The following is a 22,364-nucleotide window of genomic DNA, read 5'->3' on the forward strand; positions in this document are numbered from 1 at the left end:
TTTATCAGGTTTTCTTTGCAAATACTCCCTTATCCATTAATTCTTCCTTTGAAGGTATATTAATTCCTTAAAGAAGATAATTGAAAACTATTATATTATCTATTAATTACTATATTATCCAAATAGCGAAAATGAACAAATTTAAACTTTCCTAATTCAGACAAATATTTGAGTTTAGATCAAATTCATTTATACTAGATACTGCTTCTATCAATTTATCGTTACTATCGAACTTTCGCTTTAATTCAGATAGCAATATATCTAATGTTTCGAAATATAACATTTTACAGCGGTTCTTAATATTATCGACTTCATCAAAACTCCTACTACCGCTTGGTAAAGTCTCCATTTCGATGAAATCTTTAAAATTTTTTTTTTTTTGTCTTTTATCTTCATTTACATCTTCATAGTAAGGTAATAAATTTATAGCCGCATCCAGAGAATTATAAAATCTTCGTTAATTCTTATCTAAGTCAGTTGGTTTTGCAGTAGATTTTGTTATTTCAACAACTTCATACAACAGAATGCTTCTGTTTTGAAGTGCAGCATCGGCTGATTCCAGCATCAATAATATTTTATTTGCTAGAACCATAGCAAAACAAAAGTCAAGTTTTTTCATAATATTAAACAGCCTTACACTTTTTGCTACGTCGTCACTATTGAACTTTTCTTTTGGAATTTCTTTCAGTGTTTTAAGTATTTCTATAGTTAGCGAGAATTACTTTAGCCGCTGCCAAGTGATTCGACCATCGCTGCTCTAAGAGTCGCACATATTTTTTTTCTCATATAATTGGGCTACCTTGGCATGATGAAAAAACTCATGCAATGTGACACATTGGTCAAAGAAATGCTTTAGAATAATAATTTCGGAGATTGTTCTTACAACAATTAAATGCAATGGGATTAAAGCAATATACATAGGGCACGGTTCTTTTAACTGCTTTTTGAATACGTGCCAAAACTTCTCCTACTTTACCACTCATCATACTTGCCCCGTCATAATATGACTTAGAAGATAGTCTGTATGTAAGTTGTTTTCTTTTAAAACTTTTAAAGTTTCTTGTGTAAATGTCTCCGCATCTAATTTTGTATTAGTTGTTAAAATCAAAAGAGATTCTTTTACTTTGCCTTCTTTTACATCTAATAACAATTGATATAGTTTCTCTATTGTTTTTATTACTCGTTCCATCTTCTAATAAAGTAAACCAATTTACGTCGGCGCTGTTTATCTCCTGGACAATATTTTCTCGCACAATTTCTGTAATTACAGCTATAATCTCATTTTATATTTCTGAAGATGTGTGGATTGAATTTTTTGGGATTTGTAATGATTTGAAAAATTTTGTGATAGTTTGAAAAATATTTGTTTCTTTTTTCAAAGTATATTTAAACAAATTTTTAAAATGATCTCGTTCTTCGTAGTCTTCAATATTAAAATGTTCCTGCAAGACAAATTCATTTATCACTAAAAATTGAATAACTTCTACAATAGATTTAATATAATAACGATCTTTTTATAACGATTTTTCGAGCTTATAACGATTTGAGCGTTTTGAGAATAAGTATGGAAATGGATTGAGAAGTCAATTCTGTGTACCTTTTCTTGCCATAGAGCCATTGTTTGTAAATGGTGTCCACTTTTCTCATGTCTCGGAAAACCTCTTGCATTTAACGCATATTTCCATGATTAAAATCCTGATTTAGTAAATATATTCGCTTTATTACCAGGTATTTCAAATTGCATATAAGCATAGTAAAACGCTGCATCTCTCTCAGGTGAATATTGCAACCATTGAAATTTGGAGAACCATTTAGCTCGAAATGAACGAGAATTTCGTTTGAGGTATAATTCTGACGCACTTGCTTTATTGCATTTCCCCTTCAAGGTAAATCTCCTGGGAAAATAAAAAAAAATTTATACATTTTCTTCATTAGTATTTTCTACTTCTATTAATTCATTTAACGATAATGTACTAGATGATTCTAGACTTTGTGGACCAGTTTTTTTTTTAGAAAAAAACTTAGGAATATCCATAACTAAAAATGAAAAACATTCTTAATTTTTACCCATTTTTAGTTAAAATCATGACGGGATTCTTGACCTCATTATTTACAAAAATACTTTTACCATAAATTTTAACATTTTTTAAAAATACATAAATCTTTCATTATTTTTTCTTATCCGTCATCTTATTTATTCTACAGTTATTTATTTACAATACGGGCAAAATATATAATAGTATTAAAGCTGTAAAGAAATAATATATTATTTCTATTTATAATATACTATTCAATAATAATAATGGAGAAAACATATTTGTTTTTAGTCTTTAATTATTTAAAAAATGTGTTCCTAACTAATTATTAGTTCATTTTTATTTTATTTCTTTAAAATAAATTTACGATTTTTCCAGATTATAATTTAAAATAATATTTTTATAAGAAAAGAGATTTTCTGTTTTTTATTATCTTAAAAAAAAAATTACGTCTAAATTAAGGTTATAAAGTTACCTAGTATTTATAAAGTTACTATTTTAGGCTTTAAAAATATTTCAAAATACATATTTATTTAATTTTCATAAAATTGGTCCAAAATTTGTTTGGTTCTTCAAATTATAAAAATTAATGTTAGAGACATTAAACATCAAATATTTTGCCCACATTCCAAAAAAATGATGGATTAAGTATTAAAACAATGCTGTAATATATATATATATATATATATATATATATATATATATATACATATAATATTGTATTATGTATTATTAATACATTTTAAATTTTTATCAGAAAATCCCCGTGATTATAAGAGTAATTAAATTTATTTAATTTTTAAATAACTTTTAATAATTTTTAAGTAACTTACTTAAATTAAATTCAAATTTGTTTTGCGGAGAACCTGTCTTACAAACCCTCTTTCACACATTAATTTATGTAAAAATAAAATAATTTTTGAAAACCTTGTGGTATCATTAAAACATTAAGACACAGTTACTGTGATAGGAGTAAGCAGAGATAGAAAAGTCGACAAAGCGAGTCGCGTCTGGCTGCGTAAAACAAAGAAAAACGTGATGTATTACACAGAACACTGAAAAGAGAGATAATAGGAGAGGACTCAATCCAAAAAAACAAAATGTGTTGTCGCGGTCCGATGATAAAAAATAATAATGGATGATATTTATAAAAAAATATTATTGTAAATAATACAATATTACATAATATTACAAATAATTTGCGAATATTAAAAAAGATAAAATTATTTATTATTATTTATAAAATTATAAGTTGCTAAATTTTTTAAGCAAAAAAGCTACAAAAGCAGACTTTACCTACTCTTGCTCCCTCCTTGACTATGCCCCTGCTTATTCCTCACGTCGTTAATGTTTTATCTTTGCTTAATGGACAATTTTCCGAAAAAGCCCAGGAATTTATAAATAAAAATTCTAAATATTATAGAAAATATAATACAAGGAAAATGTCACGGATACAATAACAAATTTATAAAATTATCATTTTCAATTTAAATTTAAAACTTCAATTTACAAATTAAAAATTTTTAATTCTCAAGCATCTATTATGCATATACAGTTTAAAACATTTTTCATTTCTTTAAGGGGTTAGACCATGTGACCGAAAAAAATTGATAATTTTTAAGCGTGGATTGCCGAAGAAATAAGAAAGTAGATTTGTGATTTGATATTTTATTTGAGTACACAATGAAGATATAAAATAAAAGGAAAAATAATAATTTTAGTGCCATATACAAAAATCTTAATTTTTATTTTGTAATGGTGTCGATGATTTCGCCATATTAAATCGTCTGAGAACAAAAAAAAAGAATAACGTTACTTAAGTCTATTATATTTCCTAAGCATAACCGAGGATTTTTACAATATTATTATTTTGCAAAATACTAACAAATTAATTAATTTTTGTGCCAAAAATCAAACCAAAAGTTCAAAAAAAAATTTTTTTTTCAGACAAATTTCAATAAATTTTTAAAAAACTCGGTCAATGCTTAGAAAATATAATACACTTAAGTAATATTATTTTTTTTTATTTTATATACGATCCAATATGGCGGAATCATCGACCAGTGACCGGTGCGACAAAAATTGACTTTTTATAACATTTTAATAAATGGTACTAAAATTATTATTTATCCTTTTATTTTACATATTTTATATTTTCATTGTGTACTTAAATAAAATACCAAACCACAAGTCTACAGCTTTTTTATTTTTTCGGCAATCCACACTTAAAAATTACTTATTTTTTCGGTTATACCGGTCTAATGTAGTTAAAGCTCTGAGAAAATAGCATTAAAAAATTTAAATGTGTATACATGTATTGATTAGAAGGAACAGAGAATGGAAATAAACTCTACTAAAACTCTAACTAGGAACTAAAACTCATGTAATTATTTTTTTTAAATGTACTGATCTTTAAAAATAACATACTAGTCATAAAATATAATACATAATTTAGTTAAGAAATAATTTTGATCAAGAAATCAAAGTTATTCTGATCACTATACGCGCATTGTTTATTAAAATGATATTAACAAATATAAATTATATAAATTAAAGTGTGGACTTAAACTGACAATGAAAAATTGAAAACTGGACACAGTTTATAGAGTAATATTATTCATATTATGTACACATATATTTAGAAACACATTACTTATACAGAGTAGGCCATTTTAATCATCCACTAGAATATTTTAGAAACTTTATGTTATCTTAAAAAATGTTTTAAATAAAAGTTGTAGACTGCAATAGGGGCTATCAAAGAAGGACATTTTAGTTTTTGGGTCTATGGACTTATGTAAACACAAGTCAGACTCAAGTCAATTTTTTCAAATGAAAACCTTTACATTTTACGATAAGATTATCGAAAACTAAATATTTTATGAGATATTTTATATTTTATATCAAAATATGTTAGGTCAAGATATAAAATAACTCAAAAAATATTTAATGAAAAAATATTTTATTATAATTTTGAAAAGATTTCGAGGTAAGCTACACAAATATGCAATAAAATATGGAAGTTTCTATTTGAAAATTGATTTAAGCCTGATTGGGCCCACATAGAGCCCAAAAACTATTGCCCCTAACTGATGACCCTCTTTGCATTCTACAACTTTTATTTGAAACATTTTTTAAGATAACCCAAAGTTTCTGAGATATTCTAATAGATTAAATAGATCCATCATGTATATAGTGTGTTCAAAGTTCAACAATGTCAAAAATTCAATTGTAACAAATTGAAAAATAAATTGTAGATAGAAAAGAGGCTTCATAAATTTGTAATTTTCCAGGCAAAGTCCACTCTTTGCCCGGTGTTTTCAATGTGAGAAACAAGATCTACATTATATAATTTATATATAGGCTTGCATTTGTTTGCAAAATAAAGTTTTACATTGCCTGATGTTTTCAGTTTGTGATGAAATCTATAATTTTTTTATATTTATACTTATTATTTAATCTATAATTATTTCTACACGCAATTTTGAATGTAACTTTAAATGTAAAGGAAGATTTAAACATAGACAAAGGTACATCTCTAACATGTAGAAAATTATCTTTGTCTTCTTAATTTTATGTAGGACTTAATTCTTAATGTAGGACTTATGTCCTGTTTTTTCTGCTCCTCGACGTCTCTTGTGATTCAGATGTCCAACTTTCGTCACCTTTTGGGCGGGTTTCCAGATAGTCTGAAACTCTGTGGTTTCTGCGTGTTTGCCCACGTCATTAACCGCTCCGGTTCCATTCTATCTACGTGATTTCTCCAGCATCGCCATCTCGTTCTGATCCACTTCATTATGTCCTGGATTTCGCAATCCTGTCTTATTTGTTCATTTCTCATTCTATCTTTCAAATTGATTTCTCTAATTGTTCTCAACATCCTATTTCTGTCGTGCTTTCTTTGGAAGGACTCTTTTTGTTTTGGTTGTTTCAACTCTCATTTCTGCTGCATAAGAATTGGTCTGATGCACGTTTTATAAATTCTTACTTTACTTTTTATAATCATATATCGATTCCTCCAGACAATGTCTCTCAGGTATCCTGCTATCCCATTTGCTCTATTAGCTTGTACGCGGAGTTCTTCTATCAAGTCTCTATCGCTAGATTATTATATGTCAAGATAAATTTCATGACTTGTTACACAACTTTATTATTCACTTCTAATTTACATTTAATTGATTCTTTGGATATTACCATAAGTTTGCTCAGTGGATATAAGTATATTAAATGTTATTAAATGATACTGTGCTTGCGAGTCTAGATAAGAGTCTCTGAAAGTCATCCTCACTTTCTGCTATTATCTTCGCATCATCTGCATAGCATAATATTTGTATTGCGTTCTTTTTCATATTGTAGCCAGTTTTAATGTGTTTTACGCTTTTAATTATTTCGTCAATTATAAGATTAAAAAGATTAGGACTCAGACTATCTGCCTGCTATAACCCTATGGTAGCTTCAATTAAGGTGTTTTTGACCCTGGATTGTTGTTTTTGTTTAGTTCCGCAATGACCATCGAGCATTTCTCGCTGATGTTGCGTTTTTGCATGTTGTTAAGGACATCATTCAGACTTACTCTGTCAAAGGCCTGTTTAAAGTCGGCAAAATATAGGAGTAGAAGTTTGTTAAATTCAGTTGCTTTCTTGACTAGTTGCCTTAGAATAAATATAGCGTGATAGATTGATTATATCAGAAATTTTACTGTTCCTCATTTATATCAGCTTTTCTTGTTATTTTCTCTGCTAGTATCTTCATCAATATTTTCAGGAAGGAGCTGAGTATTGTTATTCCTTTATAGTTGTTCGAATCTTTCTTCGATCTTTTTTTAAATATTGGTGTTGTAGACATTTTCCATTTCTACGATACTCGTCCGTCATTCATGATTTTTTTTAATAGGGTAGTGATTTCATGCTGGATGCTGGATCCTCCACATTTTAGCACTTTGTTTGTTATATCATCTACACCAGGGCTTTTCTGTTCTTTGAATTCATTATTGCTGTCTTTACATCGCTTAAAATTATATCAAATTCATCTTCCGCTGTTTCTGCGTTCAGGTCTGTATTAATTTCAGGCTGCTCGACATCTTCACTATGGTTTTGATGATTCTATAAATTTCTGAAATGTGCGGTCCATGTTTCTGGGATTATTGTATTTCTTTGTACCTCTTCATTAATTGACTTCTTTCTGTTTCGGAGCATTTTCCAAATCTTCTTTTGGCCTCTATATAAATTGTGCTTCATATCTCTAGAGAACTTCTTCCAGTATCCTTTTTCAGACTTTTCATTGTTGACTCTATTTCTTACCTCCTTGTACTTATTATGTTCCTATTGTGACTAATTGCTTCTGTATTGTAAGGTAAGCTTCTTTTCTTTCTTTAGCTAACGTTTTAATTTCCTCTGTGAACCATGGTTTGATGTTATTATTTCCATTCATATTTACTTTTTTGATGCCAACGGCTACGGACGCCGCATCACGGAGATGTTAATTATGTTTGTTTTTATTTTTTTTCTATGCTTGATCGACATCATCTTCCTCTTTGATGCTGTTATCGTTTATCTTTCCTGTGAGTCTATTCTGATATAGAATTAGAGTGGATTTATTTTGTGATGACTTTATATAATTTTTGATGTAAATTCGACAGGGCTTTTCTTTCTTAATTGCATATATGTTCGATATTTGCATAAGATCAAACTATGTTCAGTATTTACGTTTGCAGTGGTAAGTGTTCGCACGTCTATGATTTGACTGGGCAGCACATTTTTATTTGTTATTATGTCTAATCGATAACTGATCTCTGGTCTCTTGAGTTTATGAATGTATATTTATATTGCCATTTGTGTTGATAAAATGTATTGTTTATACGCAGCTCGTTTTTTGAGCAGAAAGTTATGAGCATATCACCGTTGTCATTGGCGGTTACTTCGTTAAGTCGTTGCATAATGCTAGGAAGGGGGGTATTTCTTGAATTAAAGTCACCGATAATAAAAATTTTTTCGCTATTTGAGAGTTTATCCATTGTTTCTTGTAGTTGTTCAAAAAATATTTCTCTTTTTTCTTTGGGTTTGCTTATATCCCGGGCATAGATGCTTATAAAGTGTATTTTTCCGATGTCGGTTTTAAGCGTGACGCTCATTATATATATATTCTGATTCAAATATTCCACTTTGTCTATTATACTTTCAAATTTTTTGTGTATTAATAAATCCACGCCGGCCAGAGCTCTGTTGTCCTTTTCAACTCCACTTTTCTATTCTATAAAAGAGAATATAATTTTGGTATTTGGCGTTTCCCTTTCCTTTCTTTTTTATTTTTGTAAGTTCACATATATCTATGTTGCGGGCGTTTATTTTGATAATAACTTCTTGGTCTTTGTTATTCCATGATGTTACGTTCCAGCATTCCAAACGAAGTCTGTTTGATTTCCAAAGTCGTTTTTTTCTTATTTTTGCCGGGTCGTTGCCGTAGGTTCCATCTGTCATCCGAGGCTCGATTTGCAGTTCTATGAGCATATGAGTTTTTTTTACGATGGGTAAGTTGTTTGCCTATTCCTTCAATCCTTCTCCTTCATCCGGGCTTGAGACCGGCAGTTATTTTGAAAATGGCAGTTACTAGTCTTCTGCAGCTACTGGTTCAGCACTTACTACAGGTGGAGTTATAGAAAATTATAATAAATATTCACATAAGATCACCATCTTCAAAAGTCACGACTTTCTGTGCGGAACGAGGTCTATCCCATATCGCCTTGTGCTTCGCTTGGTAAACCTCGTTTCACGTCCGAAACACAGACCGATATGGCATAGACCTCATTTCATGCAGAAAGTTGCAAACCCATGTGAAATAATATAATTATAAACCTCGTTTTGCTCCCGAAACACAGGGCGATATGGGAGGGAACTCGCTCCGAGTAGAAAGTTGCAAATTCATGTGAAATCATATAATTATAAACCTCGTTTCGCATCTGAAGCACAGGGCGATATGGGATAGACCTCACTCCGTACAGAAAGTTGCAAAACCATGTGAAATCATATAATTATAAACCTCGTTTCGCGACCGAAGCACAGGGCGATATGAGATGAACCTCGCTTTACGCAGAAAGTTGCAAACCTATGTGGAATCGTATAATTCATCAATTTTTTTCTAGATAATGAGTTTATGTATCTATTAAATCAATCAACTATTTTCTGCTTTAAAACAAAAAATTGTTCAATATATCAACTATTCACTGCTAATGACTTTCTTTTGTTTATACATGTACTGTTACTACATACATTTATTAGTTGTTTATGCTTTTCAATACTCAAAATAATTGCTATATTTTTCAAACTTTTTTTGTTAATAATTTTTTAATAAAAAACGAGCGACGGCTAAAATCTGTTGAATGTTCAGGATCATGACCTTGACAACATATGTCAAGGTTATTGATTTTTGAAGATGGTGATCTTATGTGAATATTTACTGAAGAGAATGTATTATGTGAATAACAAAATGAGTTTATACGAATTTTTATATTAAACATATAATTATAATATTTTATCTTGTTAAAAAACACGTTATTTATAATGATATTTATGATGATATTGAATATAAGCTACGGAAATATTATAATTTATTTAGCGATTTTATGCGATGCATTAATAAATATTATAAAATAAAATTATGCGAAGATGCGAAGAAGACAACAGATAATATGCAATTTTAAAATAAACAATATAGAATAATATTTGACATACTATTCTCCGATTTGTTAAAGCTTATTTGAAAAGTATAAAAATTTGTTGATTGCATATTTTTTTTAATAATACGCTTATCACAACATATTTTTTTGTCTAATGAAATGGAGATATGTAATAGAACTGTTATTAATTCAACAAATTTTTGTAAAAAAGTGAGTTAATATTTAATGACAAATTGATATTTAAATTACTCATACACATTTTTATATTATTATTATTCATTGGTAAATATGCATATTAGGTTACACCTCACCGATGACTTTGACCTTGACATATGTTGTCAAGGACATGACCCTGAGTAACTTTTCCTTATAACTTAATCGACGATCTCTTATAATTTTTGAGATATCTAATGATTAAAGTTTTACAGTTTTAATGTATTTTCCGTCATTATTTACTTTTAGAAAAGCACAGGACGACCTTGACCTTGACATATATTGTCAAGGTCTGAATAACATAAAAAAAATTTTAGCCGTCAGTCATTCATCCTTAAAAAGTTATTAACAAAAAAAGTTTGAAATATACCAAAGTACATGCATGGACAGGAAGCACGTGCGCGCACCACACACACACGGGGTGGGGTGCAAGATGGGACTTCGGCTCCCCTCCCGCACCCATCCTGCTAGTAAGCAGGGTGGACCAAGCTTTACAACTTACAAAGTACATGCTACATTGTAAAGCAAGATCGACCCTGCCTATCGGCGGGGTGAGTGCGGGAGGGGAGCCGAAGGCCTACCTTGCACCGATCCACCTCCATGTGTGTGTGTGTGTGTGCGCGTACTTTCTGTCCATGCTTATACTTTGGTATATTTCAAACTTTTTTTGTTAATAACTTTTTAATAATCCACTATCAAAAAGTTAGACACATAAGTTTGCGTTGAATCTCGCTTTGCGTGGAAAGTAAGAAAACCCAAAGAGTTTTCCATCTGGAAATGTAAATAAACACTTTTTCTACGTCTGATCTACGAAAATACAATGTATACAACTTTTATTTTTCCTTATTTTGTAATAGAAAAATCATTAAAATTGTGAAACTTTGAAATCGCATATCTCGGAAACTATAAAAGACCGCCGATTAATTTATAAGGAAAAGTTATTCAAGATCATGTCCTTGACAACATATGTCAAAGTCAAAGTCATCAGTGAGGTGTAACCTAATATGCATATTTACCTTATTCATTATTATATATAAATATATATTGTTATTTTTATATTTGTATTTTTATAATTATCTATACATATATTATACATATATGTATAAATAATTATACATATAATATGTATAATTATTTATACATATGATTATTAAGAAAATAACTTGGCGGGTTAGAAATTATTGAAGCAAGTAAATATATAAACAAAGTTTTTATTTTATTTGTGAGAAGCCAGTATTCTAAAATTTTATTGCAATTGAAATACATTGCTCCTAAATTATTTATTTATATTGATTTTTAATATCCGTATAGTGCTCTCAAATATGAAAATTACTTGAATTGGACAATAATCATTTCCAAAATTTTGTGAATTTTAACAGTATTCACAAAAAATAAAAAAAACGTAAAAAGCTTATGAAATGCATGGTAATTTTCGTTTTATAATCATGTTTTGATATTCGAAAATTCAACATTATAAATATTTAACCGTATGTTGCCGAATATTTGTTTAAAAAACTAAATCTTTAAAAATCTCTAAACTATATTTTTAAATATCCTTAACTATATTTTTAAACATATTGATATTTTTTGAAATTATGGAATTGTATTATATAGTTTCCTGAAAAGCGAAAAACTTGGGTTCAATTCCTGATTCAGTCATTAGCACCGCATATATTTTTCTAGTCAACAAATTCCTAGTTTTCTAGTAATTATTTATTAAATTGAGAAATAAAAACTTCCTATAGATACATTAGTCCCTTTGTCACAGATTATATTACTTAAATCTCTAGTTATGATATATTTTACAATCTGTAGCTTTTTGCAGAATTAATTTTTGCAAAATAGATGTTTTACAAATTTTGTTTTATAAACTTGGCTATCTATCTTACAGAATAGGTATCCAATAAGCAAAATACATGCAGTGTGTCAACAGATTTATTCAGAAGTTGTTAGCAAATTAACATCATTTGTATCCGCATTAGACTTTTGTTCTGCCAGCAGAGACTACTGATACAATTCGATAACAAATTAGCGACAAAAATCGAGCAAGATTTACTTGCATGCGCAATTTGATGACAGATTGGCAGCAGAAACCGAGCAAGAGTTGCAGATGATTACAGATCTTGTTTAGTTTCTGATGCCAATATGCTGTTAGGTTATAGTAACAATCTTTGTTACAGTTCTGTTGACAGTCTGCAGACGACCATATAATCAAATTGAAAAGAATCGGTCGGCAATTCGTTTCTTTCTACTAACAAAAATTTATAGCAGATACGGCGAAATCTGTTTTGAACAAACTAGGCTAACTGAACTCTTGTCACATTAAGAGTATCGGTTGGTAGTGGGTAGATTTCACTTCGCTGGAAAGTTACAAGCTTATTTGGAGCTTCTCCTCCTAAATATTTTTGTTTATATATTTTTAAATATTATATAAAAATCTATTTCTTTCTCCTCCTTCTTCTTCCCTCTTTCCTCTTTATCTATGTTCTTTGCTATGTCTATGTGTGTCTGACATACCATTTAATAGGGATAATAATATTCATATAAATTGTGTTCAGCATTATCAATCTACGTTTGATCTAGTTTTACATAGACTATATATACATATTTAAATATAATAAACAGAAGAAAGGGCTGAGTGAAAGCCTAGTGCGGTAATTAGTGCGCAAGTATAATTTATGTTGACTACAGTTCCGAAAGCATAAACCTCCGATTGGAACTTTGAGACGAGGGAGAGGAGGGGATAAACGGGACCTTGTTGGCAAAAGTCCTTCAAGGTACTTTATACTCAAGTTAAGGACAAGCTTTGGTTAAAATCTCAGCGCAATCGGAGATTTATGCTTTTCAGATTGAAGCAATCCAATAAAGATACCAAACATAAATTAAACTTGCGCACCGATTACCGAGCTAGACTCTTAATTAACTTTTTTATACTTTGTTTATTATACTGAAGTATCAGAGTCTCACTTTGCAAATACTATACATATTTGTTTATATGTTTTTAATAAATAATGACCTATGGCAAAAATTTTTTCGAACTTATTCAGGATTGTAACAATGTTTGTTGAAATTAAAGTTATTGAATCTATATTCCTTTATAATTAATATTTATGAGTTTGTTTTTGTAATATTATATAGAATATTAAAAAAAATTTAATGATAATATATAATGTCATTTTTTATTATATGTATATTAGTACACACACACACACACACACACATACACACACACACACACACACACACACATACACACACACACACACATACACACACATCACACACAAGAATTACACACATAATGAAAAGATTACATACATAAAACGGAGCGCGCATTATGTATGTATTTTTTTCGGTTGCCATAGCGAAGCATGCTCGCAAACTGCTCCTCCCATTGCTTCACCGCGGACCGAGTATCAATTGACAGTGGGAGGCATCTTCGCGCCGCGAGCTTTTCGCGGCACTTCGTTGGCTGATCTTTTAAAATTAATATTTTCTTAAATATTGAGAAAATCACAAAATGGTACAGGACTTTTCTATTCGGAATAACACTCTCTACCTTCCCTTAAAGGGTAATCCGCGAATTATCGGACACCCTGTATATATATATTCATATACATATACATATACACATTATCTCGCTAATTCTTATTTGCTTTTTTCCTTTTTCATATTATATATACGTGTATGTGTATGTGTATATATACAGGGTTAAATGGTCAAATTTAAAATATGAATTTATGATCTTAAAACAAGAAAAAATTTTTCTCTGGAAGTATGCTCGTAAATGCTTCGTTCAAGAGATATTGACTTCTGAAGTTTAAAACTACAAGAACGAATAATTTCGAAATGTTTCTTTTTATTTTTATTTTGAAGATCGAAGGTCACTGACAGGTTTGTGATTGCTCTGTAAACAAAGCTCCGTCCATTCGTATCTATTAATGACCTTCAATCATTAAAACGGAGGATAATTCAAGCAAACGAAGAAATTACAGATGTACAATATTAATCAGCAACTCATTCTGTCATCGATAGGTGCAATGCTTGTCTCCGAGCTGAAGGCCATCATTTTAAAACATTTAATTATTAAATTTTGATTACTATACACCAATAAATAGAATAAACCTAAATTATTTCGAAATTATTCGTTCCTAACTTCAGAAATCAATATCTCTTGAAAGCGTTTGCGAGCATACTTCCAAAGAAAAATTTTTTTTTATTATAAGGTTCTAAATTCATATTTCAGGTTTGGCCATTTAACCCGGGAATACCCTGTACCTGTATGTATGCATGCGTGCGTGCATGTGCGTGCGTGCGTGCGTGCATGCGTGCGTGCGTGTGTGTGTGTGCGTGCGTGCGTGCGTGCGTGTGTGGCGTGTGTGTGTGTGTGTGTTGTGTGTGTGTGAGTGTGAGTGTGTGTTTGTATACAACATATATATATATATATATATATATATATATATATGCGTGTGTATATATATGTAATAGTGTATAAAGTGTTTTTAAAATGTGTTTAAAATGGAACACTCTTATATACAGGGTGTCCTATTTTAAAAAACGCACCTCGATAATTCTTCAACGAAGCATTTTCAGCAAAAATGTTTTAGACAAAAGTTGTATGGTTTCGAGGGGGCCATAAGATGATACCATTAGGCTGACATATATACAGGGTGTTTTACTTAACTCTTACACTTCAAATAACTCCGTTACTTTTATATACAAAAAAATGGTAAAAGAAGACAGCACACAGATATCCTTTAAGTATTTTACAAATATCTTTTCAGGATATTGAAAATATCCATAAAATGTCCGTTTTATGTTATTAAGATATATAATGGATATCCATAGAATATCTAAATATGAAATTAGTGGATCCTTGACATATCGAGAAGATAACCGATGGATATCGAACATAAATAACTTACAATAACAGATATAAGAAACGGACTTCATATGGATGTGAAATAAATTAGTGATAACATAATAAAAATTATTATAGTTTGAACTTATGCATTATATATATATATATATATATATATATATATATATATAATACAGTTTGGGTTTATGCATTATATTTATTTATATATAAATATTAATATAATATTTTATTAAATATTTAATAAATATAATAATATAATAATATAATAATACTTAATATTTAATAAATATTATTATATATTTTATAAATGTAAATAATTTAAAAATTTAATATAAAAAATTAAAGATTCTATTTATATAGAAATAAATTTCTAAAATTTGGCCTCGCGACGAGAGGGATACACGTGAAACCAAACACTTTTCGTGGCCGTGCGACATTACGAAAGCCGCCGTTATCACGCTTAAAGCGTACGTCCCTTGGTCTAGTCGCGCGATAGCCGCGCGAAACGCGTGCTCATTCGCCAATACTTTTTTAATTAATATTTCAATAATTTTGCAAAAATTGCAAAATGATAAACCACTTTTCTGTTCAGTTTATTGTCCTCTACTCGCTCACGAGCGTTGGCACAACCTTTGTAGGACACCCTGTATATATATATATATATATACAGGGTGTCCCAGATCATTTGGGACAGTCTGGTCATTGCTGATCTTTAGCCGGGCGCACATTAGTGAGCCGCGTGCTTGGTAGCGTGCGTGAGTGTTCAGCGCAGCTCACCGATGTGCGCCCGGCTAAAGATCGGTGATTGACCAGACTTTACTCAACAATAATTCTTTTATGAAGCATTATACAAAAAAAATGATAGAGGACATTTCGACTCAATTTGGTCCGCTCTATATGCACTATTGTCCCAAATGATCTGGAATACCCTATACATGTATATATATATATATATATATATATATATATATAGATAGATAGATAGATAGATAAATAGATAAATAGATAGATAGATCGATAGATAGATAAATAGATAGATAGATAGATAGATAGACAGATAGATAGATAGATAGATAGATAGACAGATAGATAGATAGATACACAGACAGATAGATAGGCAGACACATAGACAGATAGATAGATAGACAGACAGAGAGATAGAAAGACAGATAGATAGATAGATAGATAGATAGATAGATAGACAGATAGATAGACAGATAGATAGATAGACAGATAGGTAGACAGATAGATAGTCAGACAGATAGACAGATCGATAGACAGATCAGACAGATCAGACAGACAGACAGACAGATCAGACGTACAGAGAGATAGAAAGACAGATAGATAGATAGATAGATAGATAGATAGACAGATAGATAGACAGATAGATAGATAGATAGATAGATAGACAGATAGATAGATAGATACACAGACAGATAGATAGGCAGACACATAGACAGATAGATAGATAGACAGACAGAGACAGAAACGACAGATAGATAGATAGATAGATAGATAGATAGACAGATAGATAGATAGATAGATAGATAGACAGATAGGTAGACAGATAGAAAGACAGATAGATAGATAGATAGATAGACAGATAGATAGATAGATAGATAAATAGATAGATAGATAGATAGATAGACAGATAGATAGATAGATAGACAGACAGATAGATAGATAGACAGATAGATAGATAGACAGATAGATAGACAGATAGATAGATAGATAGATAGACAGATAGACAGGCAGATAAATAAATTGATGGATAGATAGATAGATAGATAGATAGATGGATAGATAGATAGATAGATGAATAGATAGATTAATAGATAGATTAATAGATAGATGAATAGATAGATAAATATATACATAAATAAATAGATAGTTATATACAATAATTAAATGTGTAATTATAGTTTGCTTTAGTTTTAATTCACAAATTTATATTGATTTGTTAATTAAAGCCCTATAAATTAGAATTCAATATTGATTCATGAATTAGACAGATTTTAAGTCAAATCAAAATTGATTTGTGAATTGTATCAGCTTTAAATCTCGAATCAAAGTTGATTTGTGAATTATATCGGCTTTAAATCACAAATCATATTTAATTTTTAAATTATACAGATTTTAAATCACAAATCAAAATTGATTTGTGACTTATACCAGCTTTAAATCACGAATCAAATTTTAATTATGAATTAAAACTTGTGTAATTCATCAATCAAATTTGAATCATGAATTAAGGCCGGTAAAATTCACGACTCAAAATTGATTTGTGAATTAAAGCCTATGTAATTCATGAATCAAATTTGAATTATGAATTAAAGCTTATTGTATTAAATATTGATTTATGATTTATTAATTTTTTAATTATCAATTTCGCAACCCTATATAATTAACGTATATAATAACATATATAATATATAATCATATAATATATATATATATATATATATGTGTGTGTGTGTGTGTGTGTGTGTGTGTGTGTGTGTGTGTGTGTGTGTGCGCGCGCGCGTGCGTGCGTGCGTGCGTGCGTGCGTGCGTGCGTGCGTGCGTGCATGCGTGCGTGCGTGCGCGCGTGTGTGATATTTGATTTCAGAAATATATTCTGAATGTGAAATAATGATTTTGTGATAAATAATTTGTCAACTTGTATATAAATCGTTTTTTTACATATTGTTATATGTTGAAAGAACTAAGATAAAGCAATAAAAATGGAAAACAAATGTTGAATTTAACATATTTTTATCATGTAGAATAATGAATAAATATTATCTTTCTTTATCTATTAGTAAAGAATTGTTTAATAATGTTGTATATAACATAATATTGTATGTGTTGTATATTATGTCATTTGTTGCAGCCTAACAATTACTCATCACGATATAGCTAGTAAATTCATCAGAATTATCACTCGAAAACTTCGAAACAATATACTTCCAGAGGATTTAATTCCACTCGTACAAGATGTAGTAGAAACGCATCCAGGATTGACATTTTTAAAAGAAGCTACGGAATTCCATTCTCGCTATGTACATACGGTTCGTACGAAATAGCTTATATCCTTATTTCATTTTTTATCTAATCAAATTTTTTTGAATATGAATCATACTTTTTTGAATATATCAAATTGCAATTAAACGATAGATTCGTACAATATCCATTTAAAATTATGTGTTTAATATCTATTTAAAATTACTCTTTCTAATTAATAAAAACAATTTCCAAAGCTAATAAAAAGTATTGTAATTGTAATTCTAATTTTGAAATATTTCAACACATTGATTACAAATTCAAATTTAAATAATATTAAATTTTAATACTTATTTGTTTTCGAAGAATAATTTGATTGCAATTTTCAAAGAAATTTTTTGTATTCTCATATAAGTTATAAGTGAGACCAATCATTCACAGATACTTGTATATAAATATAATTGTAGGTGATTGCAAGGATATTTTATTGTGTAAATCGAAGTTGGAGTGGTAAAATTTCATTAGCTGAATTAAGGAGAAGCAATTTGTTAGCAGTGATTGCTGTACTTGAACATGAGGAAGATATCAATCAAGTTACAGCCTATTTTAGTTATGAACATTTTTATGTAATATATTGCAAATTTTGGGAATTAGATCGCGATCATGATCTTTTCATAGATAAAATGGATCTAACAAGACATAATGATCATGGTGAGAAAATATGTTTTGCAATTGAATATATATAATACGCGTTAGTGTATCTTTTAACTGAATTTTTGCCAATTTGATTTGTTGAATTATCTTCAGCATTGTCAGCTCGAATGATCGAACGAATATTTAGCGGTGCCGTGACGAGGGGTAGTAGAGTAAAGAGCAGTAACAATGCACAGCAATTAGAAGATAAGATGAGTTACACGGAATTTGTATGGTTTCTTCTTAGCGAGGAAGATAAAAATCATCCCACTGCCATTGAATATTGGTTTAGGTAATTATTCCACATTAATAATGTGAGACATTATAGTATTTAGTTGTACTTTTAGTCTTTTAAAATTTGTTACATTTTTTTATTGATAGATGCATGGATCTTGATGGCGATGGTTATTTGTCGATGTATGAATTAGAATACTTCTATGAAGAGCAATTACGTCGAATGGAAGCGATTGGCCTGGAAACATTGCCTTTTGAAGATTGCCTTTGTCAGGTAACATTAAAGTTTGTTTATAAAGTATCTGTATATTTCTATAGTTTTACATTTTAAACTTTTAATTTTGAAATGTAAAACTATAGAATTGAAACTATAGTATTGAAAAGTATGAATTGAATATAGCATTATAATAAAATGTAAAATACATAATATGCTTCAGATGTTAGATATGATTCACCCGGTAACACCAGGCAAGATATCATTGAGTGATTTGAAAAAATGTAAAATGACATCCATTTTCTTTGATACCTTCTTTAATCTGGAAAAATATTTGGATCATGAGCAAAGGGATCCTTTTGCTTCGATGAGAGATCACGATGCTGACGGTCATGAAGTGCGTATTTACTTTATCATTTTCCTAAATATTTATTGTCAGAATGATAGATATTACTTTCGGTTGTTAAAAATGATGATAATCATGATTATTACATATAGAATGTTTCTTAATAATTGGGAAATGGCAGATTCAGGACACAAAAATAAGAAAAAAAGTTCATATAAACATATATCCGATATGATCTTGATTCCAAGTTATAATCTGTTTTATTTTCCAATAGAATTAAGATAGCATACTTGGATATCGTCTATTTGCTAATTTGTATCTGCAAGATTTGAAGGAGTCGAGGTCTTGTTAAACTGTAAACATAAATTCGTGTTATTTGTGATATTATTATGTGATATAATTCGTATGTTGTGCTCACAATCAGTGAAGGTAAAGTATTTGTATATCATACCTTAGTGCTATTAACGCAATAGTCTACATTTTCAGCGAAAATTGGTCAAACAATGAAATAGTAGACATGCATCTCATATGGATTTTTTTATGGTAATGCAATCAGACTTTTGTATGCGGAAAGTTTCCGAATCATATTCCATCTCAACTCTACTGGAAAATAAAACAGGCTGTAACTCGGAAACAAGGTCATATCAAACATATATTTTTATGAATTTTTTTTCTTATTTTTATGTCTTGAATCCAATACTTCTTACTTATTAGGAAACCCTATTTATACAAAATATGAATTACGATACAATATTTATTCACAATATTTATATATTTTCGTCATGTATATACAAGATGTATCATTCAAGTTAAAACCAAAATTTTTATCCAAATACCTAAAAAAGTACACAAAAATAAAAAAAATGTATTAGAAAAATGTCATTTGTGTGTGTGCGCCATTTTGAGCGTCCAACACACTTATATAGGGTATCTCATAATTCGCGGATCATCTCTTGTATGCATATGAAGCATGTTAAATTGGGTAAGAAAGTCCTCTATTGTTTTGCGATTTTCACGACAATTAATAAAAAATTAAAGGTAGGTCAATCCGCGCCAACAAGCGCGCAAGAAGAAGAGATGTCCTACTGTAACGCGATATTAGCCGCGTAGTGAAGCGGTGAGAGGAGTGATCTACACGCTCCATACATAATCTTCATAGAACGTTCCTCCCACTGCTTCACTACGCACCTAGTATCACGTGGGATCGTCCCGTTTGCGCACATTACAGATCGGACACGACAATATTTCCCGATCGGACACAGGCCCGATCGGACATAGGACGATGATTGAACTCAAACTTATGTGTCTAGTTTTTTGATAGTGAAGCTCCCCTGCAGGCAGGGGCGGAACACACTGCCACCACGCAACACTTTGATGCAAAGTGAAGTTTTAACATAGGTTTACAACTTTCCACGCGAAGTGAAATTTTACATGGGTTTACAATTTTCAACGCAAAGCAAGATTCAACGCAAACTTATGTGTCTAATTTTTTGATAGTGAAGAGAGAGGGTGGAACATACTGCCTTTACGCATATACTTTTCAATGCGAAGTGAGGTTCCACATGAGTTTACAACTTTTCACGCGAAGCGAGATTTCATGAGTTTACAACTTTTCACGCAGCGAAGTTCAACTCAAATCTATGTATTGCTAAGTGTTGTCTTATATGAATTTTTTTTATTTTCCGAAGTTGGGTTCACGCGCAATTTATTTCTCATATCAAAAACAACTGGACCTGTGTCCGATTGGATCTGTGTCCGATCGAGCCTGTGTCCGATCGGGAAATATTATCTTGTCCAATCTTGTCCGATAATGTGTGCAATCGGGACTTACTCTATGACGTTATAGTAGGACGTCTGTTCTCGCCGCGCGCTTGTGCAAAGCGCGGATTGGCCTATCTTTTTTAATTAATTTCTTATTAATAAACGGAGTATTAATAAGCGACGTAAGGAGCCAGGCGCAGAACACAGAACGCAACAACAATATATAATAGTCAAACATAAAAATAAAAAATGCGTACGTTTCAACCTTTTTTGGGTCATCTTCAGTGCTAATTAAATTATAATATGAAACTAAACGGCATAATACAACGAGAACAAATCGGAAATGATCTTGATCAGTAAGTCAACAGTTAAAAATTAAATTATTCAGATCAAGATTATTTCTGGTTTGTTTTCATTGTATTATGCCGTTTACTTTCATATTATAATTTAATTAGCGCTGAAGATAATCCAAAAAAGGGTCGATATGCATTTTTTATTTTTATATTTGACTATTATATATTGTTGTTGCGCTCTGTGTTCTGCGCCTGATTCCTTACGCTGCTTACCCCGTTTATTATTATTTCAATAACGGAGCTTTCCTTATATTTAATTTCTTATTAATTGTTGCGAAATCGCAAAACGGGAGAGAACTTTTCTACTCAATTTAACATGCTTTATATGCATACTAGAGCTGATCCGTGAATTATGGAACACCTTGTATCCAAGTAGACCACAAAAATCATAATGATATCATTAGGATATCATCATGACTTTATTCGTCTTTTAATAGTCACTGATAAAAAATGACGTAAAAATGATTTAAAAATGAAAACAAAAAATCATTGTTATGTCAAGAATTCATCACAAAATCATCATAAAAATTGTATCGAACGTCATAATGAATTTTTCTAAATTGACTTCTACTTAATTTCATCATGATCTTATTATGATTTTGTGTTTTACTTCCATTCGCTTAACACCAAATGCTCTCTCCTATTTTTTTTTACTCAATGGTCTCATACCATAATTATATTATATATAGATAGAACTTTATTTTACTGTATGTCAAGAAGTGAGATAAAAGGAGCATATTTTTCTCGCATATGTGTAATCGTCGAATCACCGAAAAAAATGCACGAATGCATAAGAGAGAAAAATTTGCTATGTATTTATCTATACTCCGTCCAGCAAGAGAACATTTACGATCTGCGCATAAGCGAGCAAAATGAGGAAAAACGTGGCGCGCTACTCGGTATTTGTAAATACGAGCATGCTCGGGGGCTTTCTTGATGTTCTTGGGCGATGACCTGGGCGAGACTTGCTCAAAACGG

The 22,364-nt window shown here is 30.2% G+C and overlaps 1 protein-coding gene across 3 annotated transcripts in view; it reads left to right on the top strand.

The window, feature by feature from the left end:
- The window catches only part of LOC126849659 (serine/threonine-protein phosphatase 2A regulatory subunit B'' subunit alpha), a 99,173-nt gene that overhangs the window by 58,649 nt on the left and 18,160 nt on the right, over positions 1-22,364 (top strand). For all 3 annotated transcript variants that reach the window (XM_050591713.1, XM_050591704.1, XM_050591722.1), the window contains exons 6-10: positions 17,676-17,853; positions 18,253-18,496; positions 18,593-18,770; positions 18,860-18,986; positions 19,150-19,323. In XM_050591713.1, coding sequence (XP_050447670.1) covers positions 17,676-17,853; positions 18,253-18,496; positions 18,593-18,770; positions 18,860-18,986; positions 19,150-19,323 — 901 coding nt within the window. The remainder of the gene's footprint in view (positions 1-17,675; positions 17,854-18,252; positions 18,497-18,592; positions 18,771-18,859; positions 18,987-19,149; positions 19,324-22,364) is intronic.

This window comes from Cataglyphis hispanica, chromosome 1, assembly GCF_021464435.1.
Source record: "Cataglyphis hispanica isolate Lineage 1 chromosome 1, ULB_Chis1_1.0, whole genome shotgun sequence".
Lineage (NCBI taxonomy): Eukaryota > Metazoa > Arthropoda > Insecta > Hymenoptera > Formicidae > Cataglyphis > Cataglyphis hispanica.